Source organism: Eucalyptus grandis, chromosome 11 (genome assembly GCF_016545825.1).
Source record: "Eucalyptus grandis isolate ANBG69807.140 chromosome 11, ASM1654582v1, whole genome shotgun sequence".
NCBI classification, from domain to species: Eukaryota; Viridiplantae; Streptophyta; class Magnoliopsida; order Myrtales; family Myrtaceae; genus Eucalyptus; species Eucalyptus grandis.
Window position 1 is genome coordinate 2,912,719 of NC_052622.1, and position 17,177 is coordinate 2,929,895.

The 17,177-nt window shown below is 38.0% G+C and overlaps 1 protein-coding gene across 1 annotated transcript; it reads left to right on the plus strand.

The window, feature by feature from the left end:
• LOC104426976 (cytokinin hydroxylase) lies at positions 1–6,182 on the plus strand. Its single transcript, XM_010040139.3, has 5 exons — positions 1–22; positions 3,315–3,509; positions 3,614–3,843; positions 4,156–4,767; positions 5,716–6,182. Exons 1-5 carry the CDS (start codon positions 1–3, stop codon positions 6,142–6,144), a joined length of 1,488 nt encoding a protein of 495 aa, XP_010038441.2. The 3' UTR covers positions 6,145–6,182.
• The last annotated feature ends 10,995 nt before the right edge of the window (positions 6,183–17,177 follow it).

The window sequence follows — 17,177 nt, forward strand, 5'->3', positions numbered from 1 at the left end:
ATGATAGTTCAATTATTTTCGAGTAAAAAATGGCCAAAATAACTCTATTGAGAATTTTGTGTAAATATTTAAGGCTAAATTGACAAAACTAAAAAGTTTATAATAGAATTGACATTTATAAAATAGATTTAAAATTGAATGAAAAAATTTCTTTAGATAATATAGATAAGGAGCTAGCAAAAAAGTGCTCATAACATTTATCTTATCATTCTTTATCAATATCACATTACTAGAAATTCTTGACTACATAGTTAAGGGGATAAAATGACAATCGCCGTCTTGATTTTTAGTAGTCACTTTTTATAGGCTAATCAATTATATTAACTACTCCTCATCAAAAAATCCATGAAATGGTATTTTCCAAATCACTTAAGGCCTATCGCGCATACTTTCCAATGTATATTTCAACAAAGTTCTTTTTTTGCATGGCAAAGATTTCATGGTTAAATTAGTTTTCATCTTTCATTATGTGAACTAGGAAACCACGTAAACATCTCTTTAATTGTTTACACGCAGTTTACTTTGTCTCGTTCCCAACCATGTTTAAAAAAAAAAAAAAAAAAAAAGTGACTTTAATAGGCGTTCTTATTACTTTACTTGGGACAAAATTTTGGCTTTCTAATTACTTTGGTCGGGACGGAGATCAGACGGCAGTTTTGACGTAGTACGTTGCTGGAACGTCAACACTTAACAACCGAGTTCGCTTTTAAGGAAAGTGGTAAACCACGGGTTTTCTCCATTTTGTCTCCCCTTTGAGTAAGCAGGTTAGACTTTAATCGCTGTATTTGCGTGAAAAAGGGGAGACATTTTAAATTAAATTATTGGACGGCAATAGAGAGAGAGAGAGAGAGAGAGAGAGAGAGAGAGATTAAAAATAGAGAGACCAAAGAATTTGGGGGCCGTGCGACCTGGCATCTGTCCACACGGATAGGTTTTGACCTTAATTTCTTTTTCTTTTTAAACATTGGAGAGAAAAACTCTGACCTTCTGACTAAGAATAACTTGGGTCGTACGAGTATAATCTGGACGAGCGTGACGCGGGGTCGGCGACGTGACGCATGCTATATTTTATCTCTAGCTTTTCATCTAAGCTACAAAATTATAATTCTGGCTAAAAAACAAATGCAATTTTAAAAAAAAAATTGCAATATTTATAAACATTGATACTAGTTATATCACATAGCACACCAGATATCCACATCAGTAAATTATGGTCAAAATTGACAGGGTGAATTAAATTAGTAAAATGTGAAAATCTCGACAACTTAATTGACAAAATTAAAAAACTTAGCGTCTAATTGACAAAAATATAATGAATTTAGAGATTTTTGGACATTTTTCCAGTTTAGGATGACTTCAGCTCTTAATTTATTTTTTCACAATTCGCGAGCTCTTCAACTTGACTTTATTCATCATAAAACACTTGAAATCTCCAATTAATATACTAACATTAGTATGTAGAGTTACATACAATTTTTTTTTTTTCATAATTTTTGGAGAAATGTACATTTTTTATTGCCCAATTTTTTAGGGAAAAGTTGTTAGAAGAAATAATGGAAGGGTTTTTGCAAGTTTGAAACAAGCTCCTTCATGTCTTCTTCTCTTATAGACAATCTTTTGAGGGCAAGGAACTAATTAAATAGGAAAGGAGGAAGCGAGAAAAATAAACACGGACAGAATTTTTTTGGGGCTATATTATTTAGGAAGGGCTTCTCTTTTCTTTTTTTGTTCGAATATTTCTTATTTTGGATCATTTGACGACGGGTGAGGCTCTTTATTTTTTTTCCTTACCAAATCCTGTGCATTCAGACTTCATTCTCAGAATCAGTTCTTCGTCAATAATGAGAGGCACAACATACCTAAACACAGAGACAGACACAGAGACAGAGACAGAGAGAGAACAAACCGACCAATGAGATATGTAAAGGACGAATTTATATTTATAGTCAACGTTTATTATATTTAATTAACTAATTAGCAGCAGTGCATTAAATAGCCGATCAAACGCTCCTCCAAGATCTATACACTACACCAGCACGTGAGGCAACCCGAGCATATACACGCTTGGAGTCTAATGTTTGACTTGCATACATGCAAATTCAAAATTGCAAAGCATAACATATGCTTCACACAAATCTTCGGTCTTCGGTCTTAGGCGTCTTGAATAGACTATTATAAATGGTTCTCACAAATTCTTACAAGAGAACCGATCAGTATTTCCTTTTTACGAAGATGATGTGTGTGAAAATTTTTAAGATTGATTTTTTTTTTTCATATCAAATGGCTTAAGAAAAATTCCTAATTTTCCAATCATAAAGTGGAAATTTACTCGAAAGTAATGGTAATGAGATTATTGCTCACGGTAATCGCATAACTTTTTTTCTTTTTCCCACGAGCATGCAATTTATAATTTGACTTGACGCACGTAAGAAGAAAAGAGCCAATGGCAACGAATTCACCCTCGTACTTCGTATGCTCTCCAGGTCTCCACGTATGTACGCGTCGGTCAAGGGACATGACGTGGAACGAAGTCGTTGGTTGAGCCAGCTTCAGAATTGCGGCTCCTTAGAAAGAGCAGAAAATTCCGGGGTTGACCATTTAATCGAAGAACTTAATTTCTGAAGTAAAGAATACGAATAAATACTTATATTTAACATTCGATTGGAGCAACCTTATTACTTTATTCATACGTAAAATTATTTTGAAAAATAAAATGATCACAAACATACAAATGCTTTTACATCTTTTTATATTATAATTAGATATGTTCAGTACATCATTCGTGAGAAAAAAAAAAAAGTAGCATGACAATTATGTTATTATTATTTTTATTTTTATTTTGTCACACGAGGATACTCTCTGGAAATAAACCGAAGTTAAAAAGATGTTGACAACCACCAAGGCGGAGGACTGAGAACCAGACGCGGCCGCAGCGAAAATAAAATAACGAAAACCGACCTTTTTCTTTTCCAAGTTCCACGTTCATGACAAGGACGAAGAAACTCAAACACGTGGCATGGCGCATCTCTCCGGTCAAAGTTCGACACTCGGAGACGACCGTCCTTCGTCGCCTATAAATACCCAGTTCCAGCCTCACCCTCCTCAACCAACATCAACACATAATCTTGACCCCTGTTGTGTGTAGTCTTCACCTGCTCTGAATTCCTTTCTTCTTCTTGAGAGAGAGAGAGAGAGAGAGAGAGAGATGGAATTTTTCCTTCCGTTATACAATTTTGTTCTATCAACTTTGGTAGTTTCTGTGCTGTTTGTTTTGTGGAGAGTGTCGTTCAGGTGTTGGATTTCACCTTCGAGAGCTTATCAGAAGCTCAAGAGAAATGGGTTCAAAGGGCCTTCTCCGGTTTTCCCTCTTGGGAATATCATGGACATGAAAAGGGCCATAGAAGAGGGCTCTCGTTCTGTGAAATCTGATGATGAATCTTTCAATACTGTCTCTCATGACATACACTCCACGGTCTTCCCCTACTATGCTTGCTGGCAAAGATCACACGGTAAGCCCGAAAAACGAATCTGTTACAGAAAAATTCATTTCATGAAGTTGGGTTACCAGTTACTTTTGCTGATTTCATTAATAAGTTCTGTGCTTCAATTTCAGGGAAGGTGTTCATGTATTGGCTAGGCACGGAGCCATTCTTGTATATTGCAGACCCTGAGTTTCTGAAGCAAATGTCAAGTGGTGTAATGGGCAAGAGTTGGGGAAAGCCCAGGGTGTTTAAGAACGACCGAGAACCCATGTTCGGGAACGGACTGGTCATGACCGAGGGTGACGAATGGGTCCGTCACAGGCATGTCATCACCCCAGCTTTCTCTCCTGCCAACCTCAAGGTCTCTTTCTCTCTCTCTCTCTCTCTGAGCATACACACGTACCGATCTTTGGGGTTTTGAATAAATGAGTGATAGCAACTCATGGAAATCACATCAAAGAAATTTCTTGAAAAAAAACGTGCGTCGCACGATCTTCCTCAATAGTTTACGTTTTGAAATCAAGGAACCATGTCGTTTTCTAAATACCATTTGACTGTGCACATATTAACATCTTAAGGCCTTCAAACAAGTCATGATCTAACAACCCTATTCTTTATTTCCTTCCATCCACACACTCACACTCACTTTGTTCATAATCTGCCTGTACCACAGGGAATGGCAAGCTTAATGGTGGAATCAGCCAACAAGATGCTGGAAAATTGGACAGCTCTCATAAACTCAGGACAGCCAGAAATTGATGTCGAGAGAGAGATGATATCGACGGCGGGGGAGATCATAGCCAAGACCAGCTTCGGCATTAGCCACGAAGATGGCAAGAAAGTTTTCGAGAAACTGCGAGCCATGCAGATCACTCTCTTCAAGACAAACCGTTTCGTGGGTGTGCCTTTCAACCAATTCATCGCCCCCAAACAATCCCTAGAGGCGAAAAAACTGGGAAAAGAAATAGACGACCTACTAATGTCGATCATCGAAGATCGCAAGACTGGCATCGTGGTGAATAACCAGAAGGACTTGCTTGGGTTGTTACTCGAAGGGAACGGCGGAAACGGAAAAGCAGGGAAGAGTTTGACGACGAGAGAATTGGTGGACGAGTGCAAGACGTTCTTTTTTGGTGGTCATGAGACGACAGCATTGGCTCTGTCGTGGACATTGCTGCTTTTGGCCATGCATCCCGAGTGGCAAGATCAGCTCAGAGATGAGATCAAACAAGTGGTTGGTGATAAAAAAGAGATTGACGCAACCATGATTGCCGGACTAAAGAAGGTAAAAACACTATTTTCAATGAGAAGCAAATGATGCACGTTTTTTTTTTTTTTCACATAGAGCTACTTTTGTTTGCTGGGCTGTCAATTGCTTGGTGTTGCCTAGATGATAATTCGCATGGAAAAGGTCTGTGTCGGTGTTCCCGAAGTTGGTATAACTTCATGTTTCATAATGGATGCATAGATTGGGGTAGAAAACATCTAATCGTTGGAGCACGAACATGTTTTATTTTGGATAGAAAGTTGACGTAGATCCTAGCTATGCAAAATTTGTAGGTAACCTTTATTCACAAAACAGAATGATGCAAGCTTTTTACTTTAACATTCCTTTAAGAGCTCCTGTACAAATTTCATATAAAACTTCTCAAATGTCCGTGTACGGTCAGTGGGTCACCTTTCTTTTTCAAGAAAAGACGCTCTTCGTCTGTTCTTTTTGAGGCTTCATTCGAGGGTGGTGGTCAACGTTGATCCGCCGTATCGGTGGACGGAAATGTTGAGATAAGCGTCGTGACCACCATACCATACAGGAGAACTTCATGGCATTGCCAATTGCCATGTGTCTGCATCTCCATGCTTAGAATATATATCCACGAGCCGAGGAAAGCAGTCGGTGTCTGTCTCCATAGGTCCATGCAAGGCCCGTATTTGCCCAAGAATTTTAGGACACGTGCCATAACCCCAGATTGTTTGACTGGTGCTCATTCCCCACTTATAAACCGCTTTTATATTTCTCACCTTACAGTATGCGAAAATATTAATTTTCATACGCCCGATGCTAGTTATTTGCATGGCACCTGCATGCACGCGCGTGTAATTTTTCCTTGAAACTATAGATCTTTTTTTAAAATATGAGTAAGAACGTTTGTCAATTTACACAAATTATATAACTTGACAAACTCATTATGACTTTTCAGTTAGTAATGTTATTTTAATTTGTGATTAATTGCAGATGGGATGGGTGATGAATGAAGTTCTACGACTATATAGTCCAGCACCGAATGTGCAAAGACAGGCACTAGAGGATATTAAAGTATATGACATGGTGATTCCTAAAGGAACAAACATGTGGATTGATGTGGTGTCAATGCATCATGACCCTGCTTTGTGGGGGGACGACGTGAACCAATTCAATCCGGAGCGGTTCAAGGAGGACGGACTCTACGGCGGGTGCAAGCACAAGATGGGGTTTTTGCCATTTGGGTTTGGAGGGAGAATGTGCATTGGTCGGAACTTGACCATGACGGAGTACAAGATTGTCTTATCCCTAATTCTCTCCAAGTTTTCCTTTTCTGTTTCTCCAAGCTACCGCCACTCTCCTTCGATTTTGCTCTCTCTTAGACCTTCCCGAGGGTTGCCTCTCATAGTAAAACCTCTTTAGGATGGTCAGCAATAATACTACTTTAGTTTGAAGAGTAACAATATGTACCATTTATGATGTAGACTTGATGATTTTGTATCTAAAGAGATTTCTATATGGATATGCCGAATTCATTAATAGTTAACATCTTATTACTGTTATCACTCACTGATTTTGCTCTCATTATTGTCCCATTCTTTAGCATATCCAATGCAACTAGCAGTCATCTCCATCTTCCATTGGCTTGTACATAGAAAAAGCTAAAAGTTCTTGCAATCTTAACTAATTTATAATCTCCTTTATCGCTTGCTTTAGCCCTTTTTCTTTTTAAAGGCTCGGAAGATTATGGTGGCGGCGGTAAGTTATTAATTGCACCAATAGTTGCATTAACATCATGATTCTCACATTCTTCATGGCCTAAAGCCGCATGAGCTTCTAAAGGATTTTTACTGAGATTTCCGTTGGCAAGAAGGTGAGATAATAGCAAAATCATTGTGATCCTTAACAAGGAAACATCAAACATGAACAAACTACCAAGTGAGATGATAGCAAAGTCATCCAAAATCACGTCGGAAACAATGATTTAGAAAGTACACAAACCATTAGAAAGTTCGGTGGGGGAATGAAATAATCAATAATATTTTACATTGAAATCAATGTTAGCAACCATTATGAATTTTTTAGTCTTCAAAATCATGTGGGAGTCAACAATTTCCTTTTAGTTCATTAGTTGTCTCTTGCCCTCATATTGATTTTTCTTTGAGTTTTGCTAACATAACAGTTTTTGGAATATTGTAAGAATAAGAATCTATTGTGGATTGCAAATTCTTGAAGAAGTGGGTTTTACAACAATTTATAATTATTTGTAATTTGATTTTTTGTTATCCAGAATAGACTATTTTTCTCATAATACATTAAAAATTGTTACGCAATCATTTTTTTTTTTTTTTTTGTAGTTATTCGAATTTCTGCCGGATGTAGCAATTTGGGTAGCCTCATGTACGTATTCCTTTTTTTTATTAGATGTATCCAATCCAGACAAAGGGCATTGGATGAAAAAAGAAAGAAAGAAAGCTGCCAAGAGTGTCCAAGAACCAGCCTCAAATTCCTACAAGAAAGTGTTCAAAACCTGAACTACTCTCCTTGAGTTGATAAACTTCTTTCGATCTCTCCCTTTACCTTTCAAGGTTTGGAGTTGATAAAGGTTTCTAGCAACAGATTTATCGATAGTTAAAAAACTGCTTCATGGCAATTCCCTTCCCCGGTAATAGTTGAATTGAATCATCCCAGTTCTCACCCTTGCTACATCTAGGACAGTGTAATGGTCATGTCTGCCACAGTCCTTTCTGAAGTTCCGTTTTCCAATGTGAGGACCTTTTTGTTGGCATAAAAAATTTAAGAAACTAGACTTTTAAACAGCAAAGAAAATTATTCAAGTATTCCATAACCAGGTATTCGATAATGACAAGAAATATATACTAGTTACCACAATCTTGACAAGATAAATGAGGCAGGAAATGCCAGATGTAGTAACAGATAGAAAGCATGAATAAAACATGGATGCATGTATGCTAACCAATGATGTGTAATATCAAATCGTTATACAAGGAGAGAAAGCATAATCATTGATCTTCACAAATTCCAAAAGTTAGTGCTTCAACTCTCTTGCCATTTTTGTTACATTTGCACATGAACGAGTTTTAGAGGAAAAGAAGAAATCTTATCCACATTATGTCACCCTCCACATGAGATATTTTTATCCAAATTATATTCCATTATATACAGTCTTATCCTGTCTTAGACCGTAATCAAACACAGAATAACGTAATAATAGTCGTAAGACTTTTATACTGGCCACCAAACATAGGTTTTGTTCCTGAATTGTCTTAGACCGTAATCAAACACAGAATAACGTAATAATAGTCGTAAGACTTTTATACTGGCCACCAAACATAGGTTTTGTTCCTGAATGGGTATACGTTGGCCTTGGTGAATGCTCCACATTGATTAAAAAAGTTTATTTATGCTAAGCTTGCATACCTCTGATTTGACATGCATCTTCTCAGAATTTCATTCTGCTGTTACGTATGTATTTTGTAATGGTCTAGGTTATTATTTCAAGTTATTGATTTTTTTTTCACTTTGATTTTCAAAATAACAACTTATGGTTTCTATCTCATATTCACTTCAACCATCCATCTTTCTTGCCATCACAAAACCTCTATTGACATAGTTCATCTTTCTGAAGATGTTGTAGCTGTCTTTAGTAAATCTCCATCACAAATGCCATGGCAGTTGTCGAGCCCAAGTTGCGTAGCTTAAATTTTTATGGGAGAGGATTACTTTTGCTTCTTTTCTATTGTAAGAGTAACAACCCCATGCAATGCATATGGACTTATTATCACTGAAAAAAAGAGATTGATAAATCTATCATATGTGTGCCAATTTAATTATAACATTTTTGATGATTTGCTAATTTAATCTTAGTTTTAGTTAGGTCAATTTAGTTCTAAACATTTCCATAATTTGCCAATTTATCAGTAAATATTTTTATGATTTGCCAATTTTGACTAAAAATTGCAAGCTTGGCATTCTAGTCGGCGCCCCAATTCTATGCAGCATAGTCGGCGCTACATTTTGGTCACATGTAGAGGGAAATGTAAATCTAAATGGAGAGTTTTGGTTCTTTGTCGGATAACATTTTGGAGAAAGAGTTGTTCTGGTTGGACCTAATTGTGCAGTAAATGAGAGGTGTTACTTTTCAGTGAACTTGACATTCTTTCTTCCAGCTGCTGAATCTTCCGACCGAGAAAAGAAGTGGGCACAGCCGATTAAGGACAGTGAGGTGGCTGCTGGAATCATCTCTTATGAAGCTTGATGGTGCTATCATGCTGTTCCGTGACTTCTGAGTCTGGACTGCATGTCAATGCTTGAGCTAGTTGATTGTGTAGACATCGATCTGAGGAGCGCCAGGTACATCATTGGCTTTTTTCATTATATCATGATTGGGAGTTAGATATGGTAGGGGAAAAGTGCCAAAAAGGTCCTAAACCTTTTGGCTTTGTGCCGATTTAGTCCTAAACCTTTTTTTGGTGCCGATTTAGTCCTAAACATTTTTACGTTGTGCCGATTCAGTCATTTCCGGTCAATTTTGGCCGGATTTTGCTGACTAGACGCCGGCTGGCTGACGTGGCGATCGGGCGCGACGTGTACAATTTTTAATAATATTTTAATATTTTTAAATATTTTTATTTTATTTTTTCTCTTTTTATTTTTATTTTTATTCTTTTCTTTTTATTCTTTTCTTTTATTCTTTTTCTTTTTTTTTCCTTCTCATCTTCTTCCTCTAGCCGCCGCCGGAGCTCGGCGACCGGCCGAGGCGACGGCAGCTGGCGAGGTCGACCTTGCCGGCCACCTCGCCGGTGGCCGCGAGGGTGACCTCGCGCCGGGCGGGCGAGGCTTGCCCTCACCGGATCCGGCGAGGTCGAGCCTCGCCGCCCGCCCGGCGCGAGGCCGCCCTCGCGGCTTGGGTGGCGAGGCTCGCCCGCCAGCTCGGCGCGAGGCCCCTGGACTCCTCCCGACTCCGTTCTCCAATCCCAATCTCGCCCTAGAAATTTCCTCCCTCCTCCGCTCGTCGTCGTCATCATCTCTAGGGTTTACGGGAGCTCAAGGTGTCTTTGGTCGTGCGGCTCGGCACCGGATTTTCTCCTGTTTCTCCGCGGCGGCGATTCGTCTGGGGTGGGGTTTTGTGATTCTGGGTTCTTCGAGGCGGCTAGCCTCGCGCCGAGCTGGCAGGCTCGCCCTCGCCGGCCATGGGCGAGGCTCGACCCTCGCCGAGATCCGGCGAGGCCGAGCCTCACCCGCCCGGCGCGAGGCCCCTTGCGGCCATGGGCGAGGCTCGATCCTCGCCAGATCCGGCGAGGGCGAGCCTCGCGGCCACTGGCGAGGTGGCCGGCGAGGTCGACCTCGCCGGCCGTCGCCCCACTCCAACGACCGGCTGGAGGAAGAAGATGAGAAGAAAAAAATAAAAAGAATAAAAGAAAAGAATAAAAAGAGAAAAATAAAATAAAAAATATTTAAAAATATTAAAATATTATTAAAAATTGTACACGTCAGCGCCGATGAGGCCACGTCAGCTGGCTGGCGTCCAGTCAGCAAAATCTGGTCAAAATTGGTTGGAAATGACTGAATTGGCACAATGTAAAAAGGTTTAGGACTAAATCGGCACCAAAAAAAAGTTTAGGACTAAATCGGCACAAAGCCAAAAGGTTTAGGACTTTTTTGGCACTTTTCCCGATATGGTAGTTTCATTCATGCCTCCATTCATGTACTTAACGGCTTGTTTTCTTGGTCAGCCCAAATCGAGAAATAAGACGAGTTGCGAATTAATTAATGATGTTCCAGAGGAGTAATAAGCTTTGAGGCAATGGTGATTTGATCCATGAGAAAGTTTCTCTAGACATGGTTTTATAGATTGAGCTGATTGCATCTAGAATGTTAGGTGTTATTGGGTCTCTCTCACCCTAAAGAATTAGTTCAAATGGTGAGACTTTCCCTCACACTTATAATTGATAGTGAGGATTGAATTGACTGCATTTAGAATGTTAGTTGAAGGTGCTTTTCATTAGGAACCCTTGGGATCAAGTCGAGATGGAGCAAAAACATGTGTATCTCATAGAAATTGTCATGGAAAACGCCCCTAGGGTGAAAAACCCCGTGGATTACTGGTAGAGCTTGTCAAGTTTGTTTTCTTAAAGGTGTCAAATAGACTTTGGTGTGGCCTTTGGAAATGCGAAAGAGCAGCCGTGGTCAATACTTCTTTATTTGCGGAGAGAATTGGTAAAATGGCAAGTCTTTTTCTAAATATATGAAGTCTGGACTTGAAAAACTGAATCTCAGCATGATTTGCATTGGGAGGAGAATTTGACTGAAGAATGCCTTGGGGACGTTGTAATTGCATAGCTGGGTCTAAGTATCTTTAGATAATCGAAGTTGGGTCATCTAATGTGAATTTGACTTATGCCATGACGCTTTTCTAGAGTAGCCAAAGATACATGGACCGTTTCTCAGTTTTTCTTGATCACATCGAAGATTTTTTTTTTCTTTCCAAGCACTTATTTCAGTTTTCCATTATAATAACATGTTTAATAGTCATGACGCACGAGAGGAAAATTAGAGGCGTGGTTCTTTATTGCTCTCATAGTTATGTTTTCTACTGCATGAGAGGCTATTATGTCACAACTATCAAAACTGTAATAAGACAAAACGAAAATAACCATTGGATTGTTTAGCTTGATGTCCTATCACTCTCTTCAGTAATATAACAATTAAAATTAATTGTTTGTAATTTTATTATAGATCATATTATATGGTGACTAATCATAGCGATTATATTGAGAGACATTAACTAAATTCCCTAAGATGGCTCTTTGTTCTAAATACATTAATATAATAATTTTAACAATTTTTATGTTATGATATCATTATTTACAGTTAAGTAATTAGTATGTAATTGTAAATTTAGATTACGTACTATCATCAAGTTATGATATAATGCATATTAGATAATTAATACCATAGGCGAATCCTAAACTCTTCATTAAATGCTTATTATGGTAAATATTACCCCCGCCAATGATAAAGGGAGAGGCAACAACAAAGAAGGCTGTTTGGGAAATACCTTATTTCATGTACAAAGAATGTTATAAAAAATTCCTAACTATACTTATTGTGACTATGAGTGAGTATGGTTTGGATGGACAGTTCCCACTTTAGAATTGAGAACTGCCCATTAAAGACTAGTTCTTGAGAATGGAGAATAGGAACCCTTTGTTGGTTCCACGGATCCACTCAAGAACTGGACCGCTAGTCGAATCTGATTCTCGGGGGGTCTATGGAACCAGCCCCAATTCCAACAAATTGTATTCATCAATAAATATTGCAATAATTTTAGTTTCTATGTGGGTTTGCAAGATATATTGGTTCATATCTAGGATTGGCATAAACCGGTTTGTTTGATCTTTGATTGATCAGGGAAAAACAACCTTACCTGTAGATGGTTATATCTTGGAAATCTTAATGCCATAATTCCTTTCAATTGGTATATACATATAAAATCAATTGCAAATCTCACAAAAGCATAAACAACGTATCCTCACGAAATGATTTCCTTTGTCCTTCAAACGAATTTTAGATAGACTAAGAAATGAAACTCTACTTGCTTGATAAACACATGAACAACGAGTTACTTGTTGGAATGATGAGTACTTGTGTATTTCAATTGACATTTGATACTCTTATGGTTTTATGAGACCATAAATCTAACAAACACACTAAAGAAGACCTCTGTATATCAATTGACAATATTTACTGGTTCCAATAAATTGGAATCAAGAACCAGATCATCGCCCATGGGAACTGTTGATTCTAGATTGGTTTGGTTCAATTTCCGTGGGTTCCCAATTCCTTTGCACAGTCCTAATTATGACACCAATACTTCAAAATTCTTTATAACATCAAAACCTCCACCCAAAAAAAAAAAAAATCACAATGCGACAGAAAATACATTCTATCTACTAAAAAAAAAAAATATCACGTTCGTTGCATAATGTGGCATCGCACCCAAAACATTTTTTTTTTTTTTTTTGTCATCAATATCTAAAAATTGCAATTTAGGAATTTTGTTTTCTCAAAGCAGTAAGGTTTGGGGGTCTGACGTGAAAAAAATTGAACATAGTCAATTAATTTAAGACTTTTTTATTAACACGGTTAAAAAGTTAAATTATTAGTGTCATAGTGGGCATAATAAAAGAATTATGGAGGTGTTAACCCTTTCTTTGTAGGTCATAGTGGGAACCTGATGATTCTTACATGGCCTCGTTGCATAATTATTATTACAGCGTTGATGGTAGTAGAAATTACAGGCGAAACAACTATTTCTGTTCACAAATGATGGACATGCAAGGTAAGAATCATCAGGGAAACCAAATCCGCAGTATGTTTTCGACATCGATTCCGTCCCGACCTTCGTGCATATCACGTATCCTTTTTCTTCAAAAAGTGGGCGGGAGCGGATAACTAAGGTGCATGCATGCTATCTCTTTCTTTCCAAACTATTCTGCTCGCATCATCTTTTCCTTCAAATCGTGAATTTTTATACTAAAAAGATTTCTAACCGTAAACAACAAGGGGTTAGTAAATAATTGCGGCCCCATCCGCACATGATACATAATTATTATGCCACAGAAAAAGAGGAGGAGGAGGAGGAGGAGGGTGGGTAGGGCTGAAAAGGAAAGAAACAAAGCAGAGATTTTCAGTCCAAACGCGTAGTTTTAAGTTCGGTGCGGACTGTTCAAAAAAACAAAAGTTCGGTGCGGTCGCAGATAGAGAAGAAACCCCGACCACAACAGTCCAAGAAGACATGAGTTCTCCGGCCATGTCAGAGAGTCGCGTTGGACGCGTCCCACCGTCTTTTCGAGCGTCGCTGTTGCCTTTTTGAATTGGATTCTAAACCGATACTTCTCCCCTTTATCACTACTCCAAAGTACCATGGCCCTTTCCTCCTCCTTCTTTTTCGGCTCTTCTTTTCACTTGCTACTTCAAGCCGTCCAATGGCCATAACGTCCGGTCGCTTTCGTCGAGTTACCCAGTTGATGTAGATGCCTTTGGTTTCGTACACGTCGCCTTCAAGGAAACTCCACCTCGACCTTAATGTATGAGAAAAGCGATACACAAAAAATATTTGTACTGAATCAAATTTTCTTTTTTTTTTTGTCTAATAATTTATTTCGTGTGTTTATATGGGCTGGGTCATGCTCGAAATTGTAGATCCTAATTAGCAGTTCAGTCACTGGCCGTTTAGACACCATATAGGTGGAATTTGGAGTGTCTATTTGACATGTTGAGTTTGATACTCTACTCAAATTAGTGTTCATCCACATTATTGATATCTCTTGTTCTCATTTTAGTTTGTTAATGTCAAAGTTTGATACTCTACTCAAATTAGTGATTATTTATCTCTTGATTGTATATTGCTAACACGGATATCATCAATAAATCGATTATTCTTTTGTTGAAATTTTAGAAAATTTCTACATGAATCCCATATTAATATTTATAAAAAAAAAAGTGCCAAAAAAGTCTCAAATCATTTGCATTGATCATAATTCAATTCTAAACATTTCAATTAGATTAATTAGATCCTAAAAATTTTGGCTAGCGAGGTCCCCTGCCAACTATCATTTGCTAGTGAGGGGATCATGGCCTCACCGGTCATAAGCAAGGGCCTTTGCGCCCTCACCAGCCAACAGTTGGGAAAAAAAAAATAAATGAAATAAAAGAAGACAAAGAAAAGAAAGAATAAAAAGCAAAAAAAGTAATAAAAATTTTAAAATTTTAAAAATTTATCCATGTTAGCGCCGATTATATCGCGTTAGATAACCATCATCCATGTTAGCAATTTCTGATTAAAATTAGTTTGATGGACTTAATTTAAGATTTTTTTTTTTGTACTTTTCCCCAATATTTGCGTAGCTTAAGAGGTTTTAGGTGTTCAAAATTGAGAAGGAATAATAAACAAAAAATACGAAATCACTCAAAATATACTTTGTTGATAAAAAATCATGGGGAGTAAGTGCCTAAGTGGTCCCTTACACTCGTGTCCTCCGCACCTTCTTGCCCAGGCAACAATCCACAGCAGGTACCAAGTCAATAAAAGAGAACAAAAAAGTTATGGACATACGTGGCTGCACGAGTCATCGGACACCTTTTTTTTCTTTATTACGGTTTTTGCAGCGCAGGCAGAAAATGGGCGGAGGAATTATATATACAAATGATAACTCATCCTTTTCATTACTGTGGTAATCAATCATGTATTCAATACTCAGCAATTTCATTACTTTGATTTTTTTATGAAAAAATGATACAAATGGTCATTAAACTTTAAATGATCCTTGATTTTTATTCAATGTGCAATATAATCTCTAAATTTATAAGTTATTCAATATGGTCCATGAACTATGTGAAAATGTTTAATGTCATTATTGATCTTAAATTGATGGAAGGACTACATTGAACATGTATCAACAGTCCAAGAATTGCATTGAGCATTAGGTTAAAGTTCATGCACTATTTATATCATTATTCCTTTTTATTTCACACCATCGTGCACGTGGACTAATGTGAGCAAATGCAATGTAATTTTTCGAACAACTGTGAAGTCGCAAAAGAGCTCTTAATAAGTGCATGCTAGTATAAATAATAGAAGTATAATCTCTATCGACAGAAATTTTTTTTTCCTTTTTTCCTTTTGTATAATTTTTTTTTGTTTCTTTTAAGCTAATGAATTATGGATCGATTTAAATATATTAAATGTTCCACACCACACTACTTTTTTGATGTGGGACTTTCTAACACGATTTACGTGCATCTCAATATACACATTAGACATTGTCGTCCATTAATTAGGTCTAGTCTATACTTCGTTAAGAGATTGAATTACTCAACATCATTCAATCTTTCTATAAATGGGAGCAAACACGAATGATACAAATATCTTAAACTGCGATTAGCATGTTTCATTTCTGAGAGGTCGGCTGAAAGGTTAAGACTTTAGTTTGAATGTGGTAGAATTAGTTGTAATTATCGATGATCATCGAACCTTATCAAAGCACAGTTTCAATGCCCAATTCAAATCAACGATCCAACGGTTAAAGCTTTAACCCACATCGAGTAGAATTACCAAAGTCGTCAAGAACGAATCCTCTTCACGTTTATGCAATACGTGCGCTATCTCACCTTCACGTCTATTGATAGAAACTTATAAAACGACGAAAGCCTGAACACCCGGCACGTAGCCGAACCTTTTGAGAGCTACAATGGTTGACATCCATTGGCCGGAAAGAAGCAAAACTACTATAAAATGTGGGATGGTGACCTAAAATATCACCCCCTTGTGCTTAAGACACGTCGACCAATTCTGAGTAAGAAATTACTGCGGAACAAGTCTTAGGTTAGATCGAGAAGCCAGTCTCTTTTTTTCCATATATGATCGATGACTTAGGTTTTCCATGTGCGTAGTCACATTTGGAACGTGAGACTGACTTCAAAATAGAGGCCACAACTGGTGAACTCCCAATGAAACAAAGCCTACTCTCTCCACTCCAAGCAAGACCAGTGGTGGTCGGTGTCATATTTCTACATGAGCTCGATTTTTTCTTCATCAAATCCCCCAAGATTAAAATGCTGACCTACCGTGGTGTAGCTATTCAAGTGATTACGACATCCGACTCCAAGAATGTGTGGTCGAATAGTCTTTCGATCGCAGTTGCACAAGCAATACCACATTCAGAAGGAGAGTCATAAAGGTTGCATGCCAATTAAGGCCGCTTTATTGACTATGGGGTATTTACTCCATCTCGGAGGTATGAGAAACATTGGATGTCGACCAAATAAAAAGTGTCACGGCGGGCCTTCTATATCCCAAAAGTTGCGCCGGAGTCATCTCCCAATATCCATAAAGTAAGATGTCCCACAAGAATTATGTGATTTTGAAGGGTCTCTTCTCTCGTTCACCAATGAGGTCCAAGAATCTAGGACGCTCGCCATGATTGCTCAGTGGAACAGAGGGAAGCTCTAGATGCTACATAGGACTTGGTCTCTATGGATTTTGATGCTAATATTTTCATCGTGCCTTTTTTAGCTATGAATAGACTGGGTGCTCATTCCACTGCCATGCACTTCTTTTCGTTTCCTGTTCCTTTCTTGAATCATATCGACTGTGATTGATAGGAGATATATCCTTTCACTTTGTAATTGCAAGTGTGGACACGGATGAGGAATCTTCTCAAAATGGGGCTTCACATGTAACATCCACTGGCATAAGAAACTATGGTCACAAGTGAAAACGGATTTAAGTAAAGATAAATAAGGTAACTGTCCAATCATTTCTAGACATATTTTACGAATACCAATTCAGTTTTCATTGTCAATTCAGTCTTAAATCGTTACGCAAAATTCCAAGGTAGTCTTTCCGATCAAATTTTGTTGAAAACATT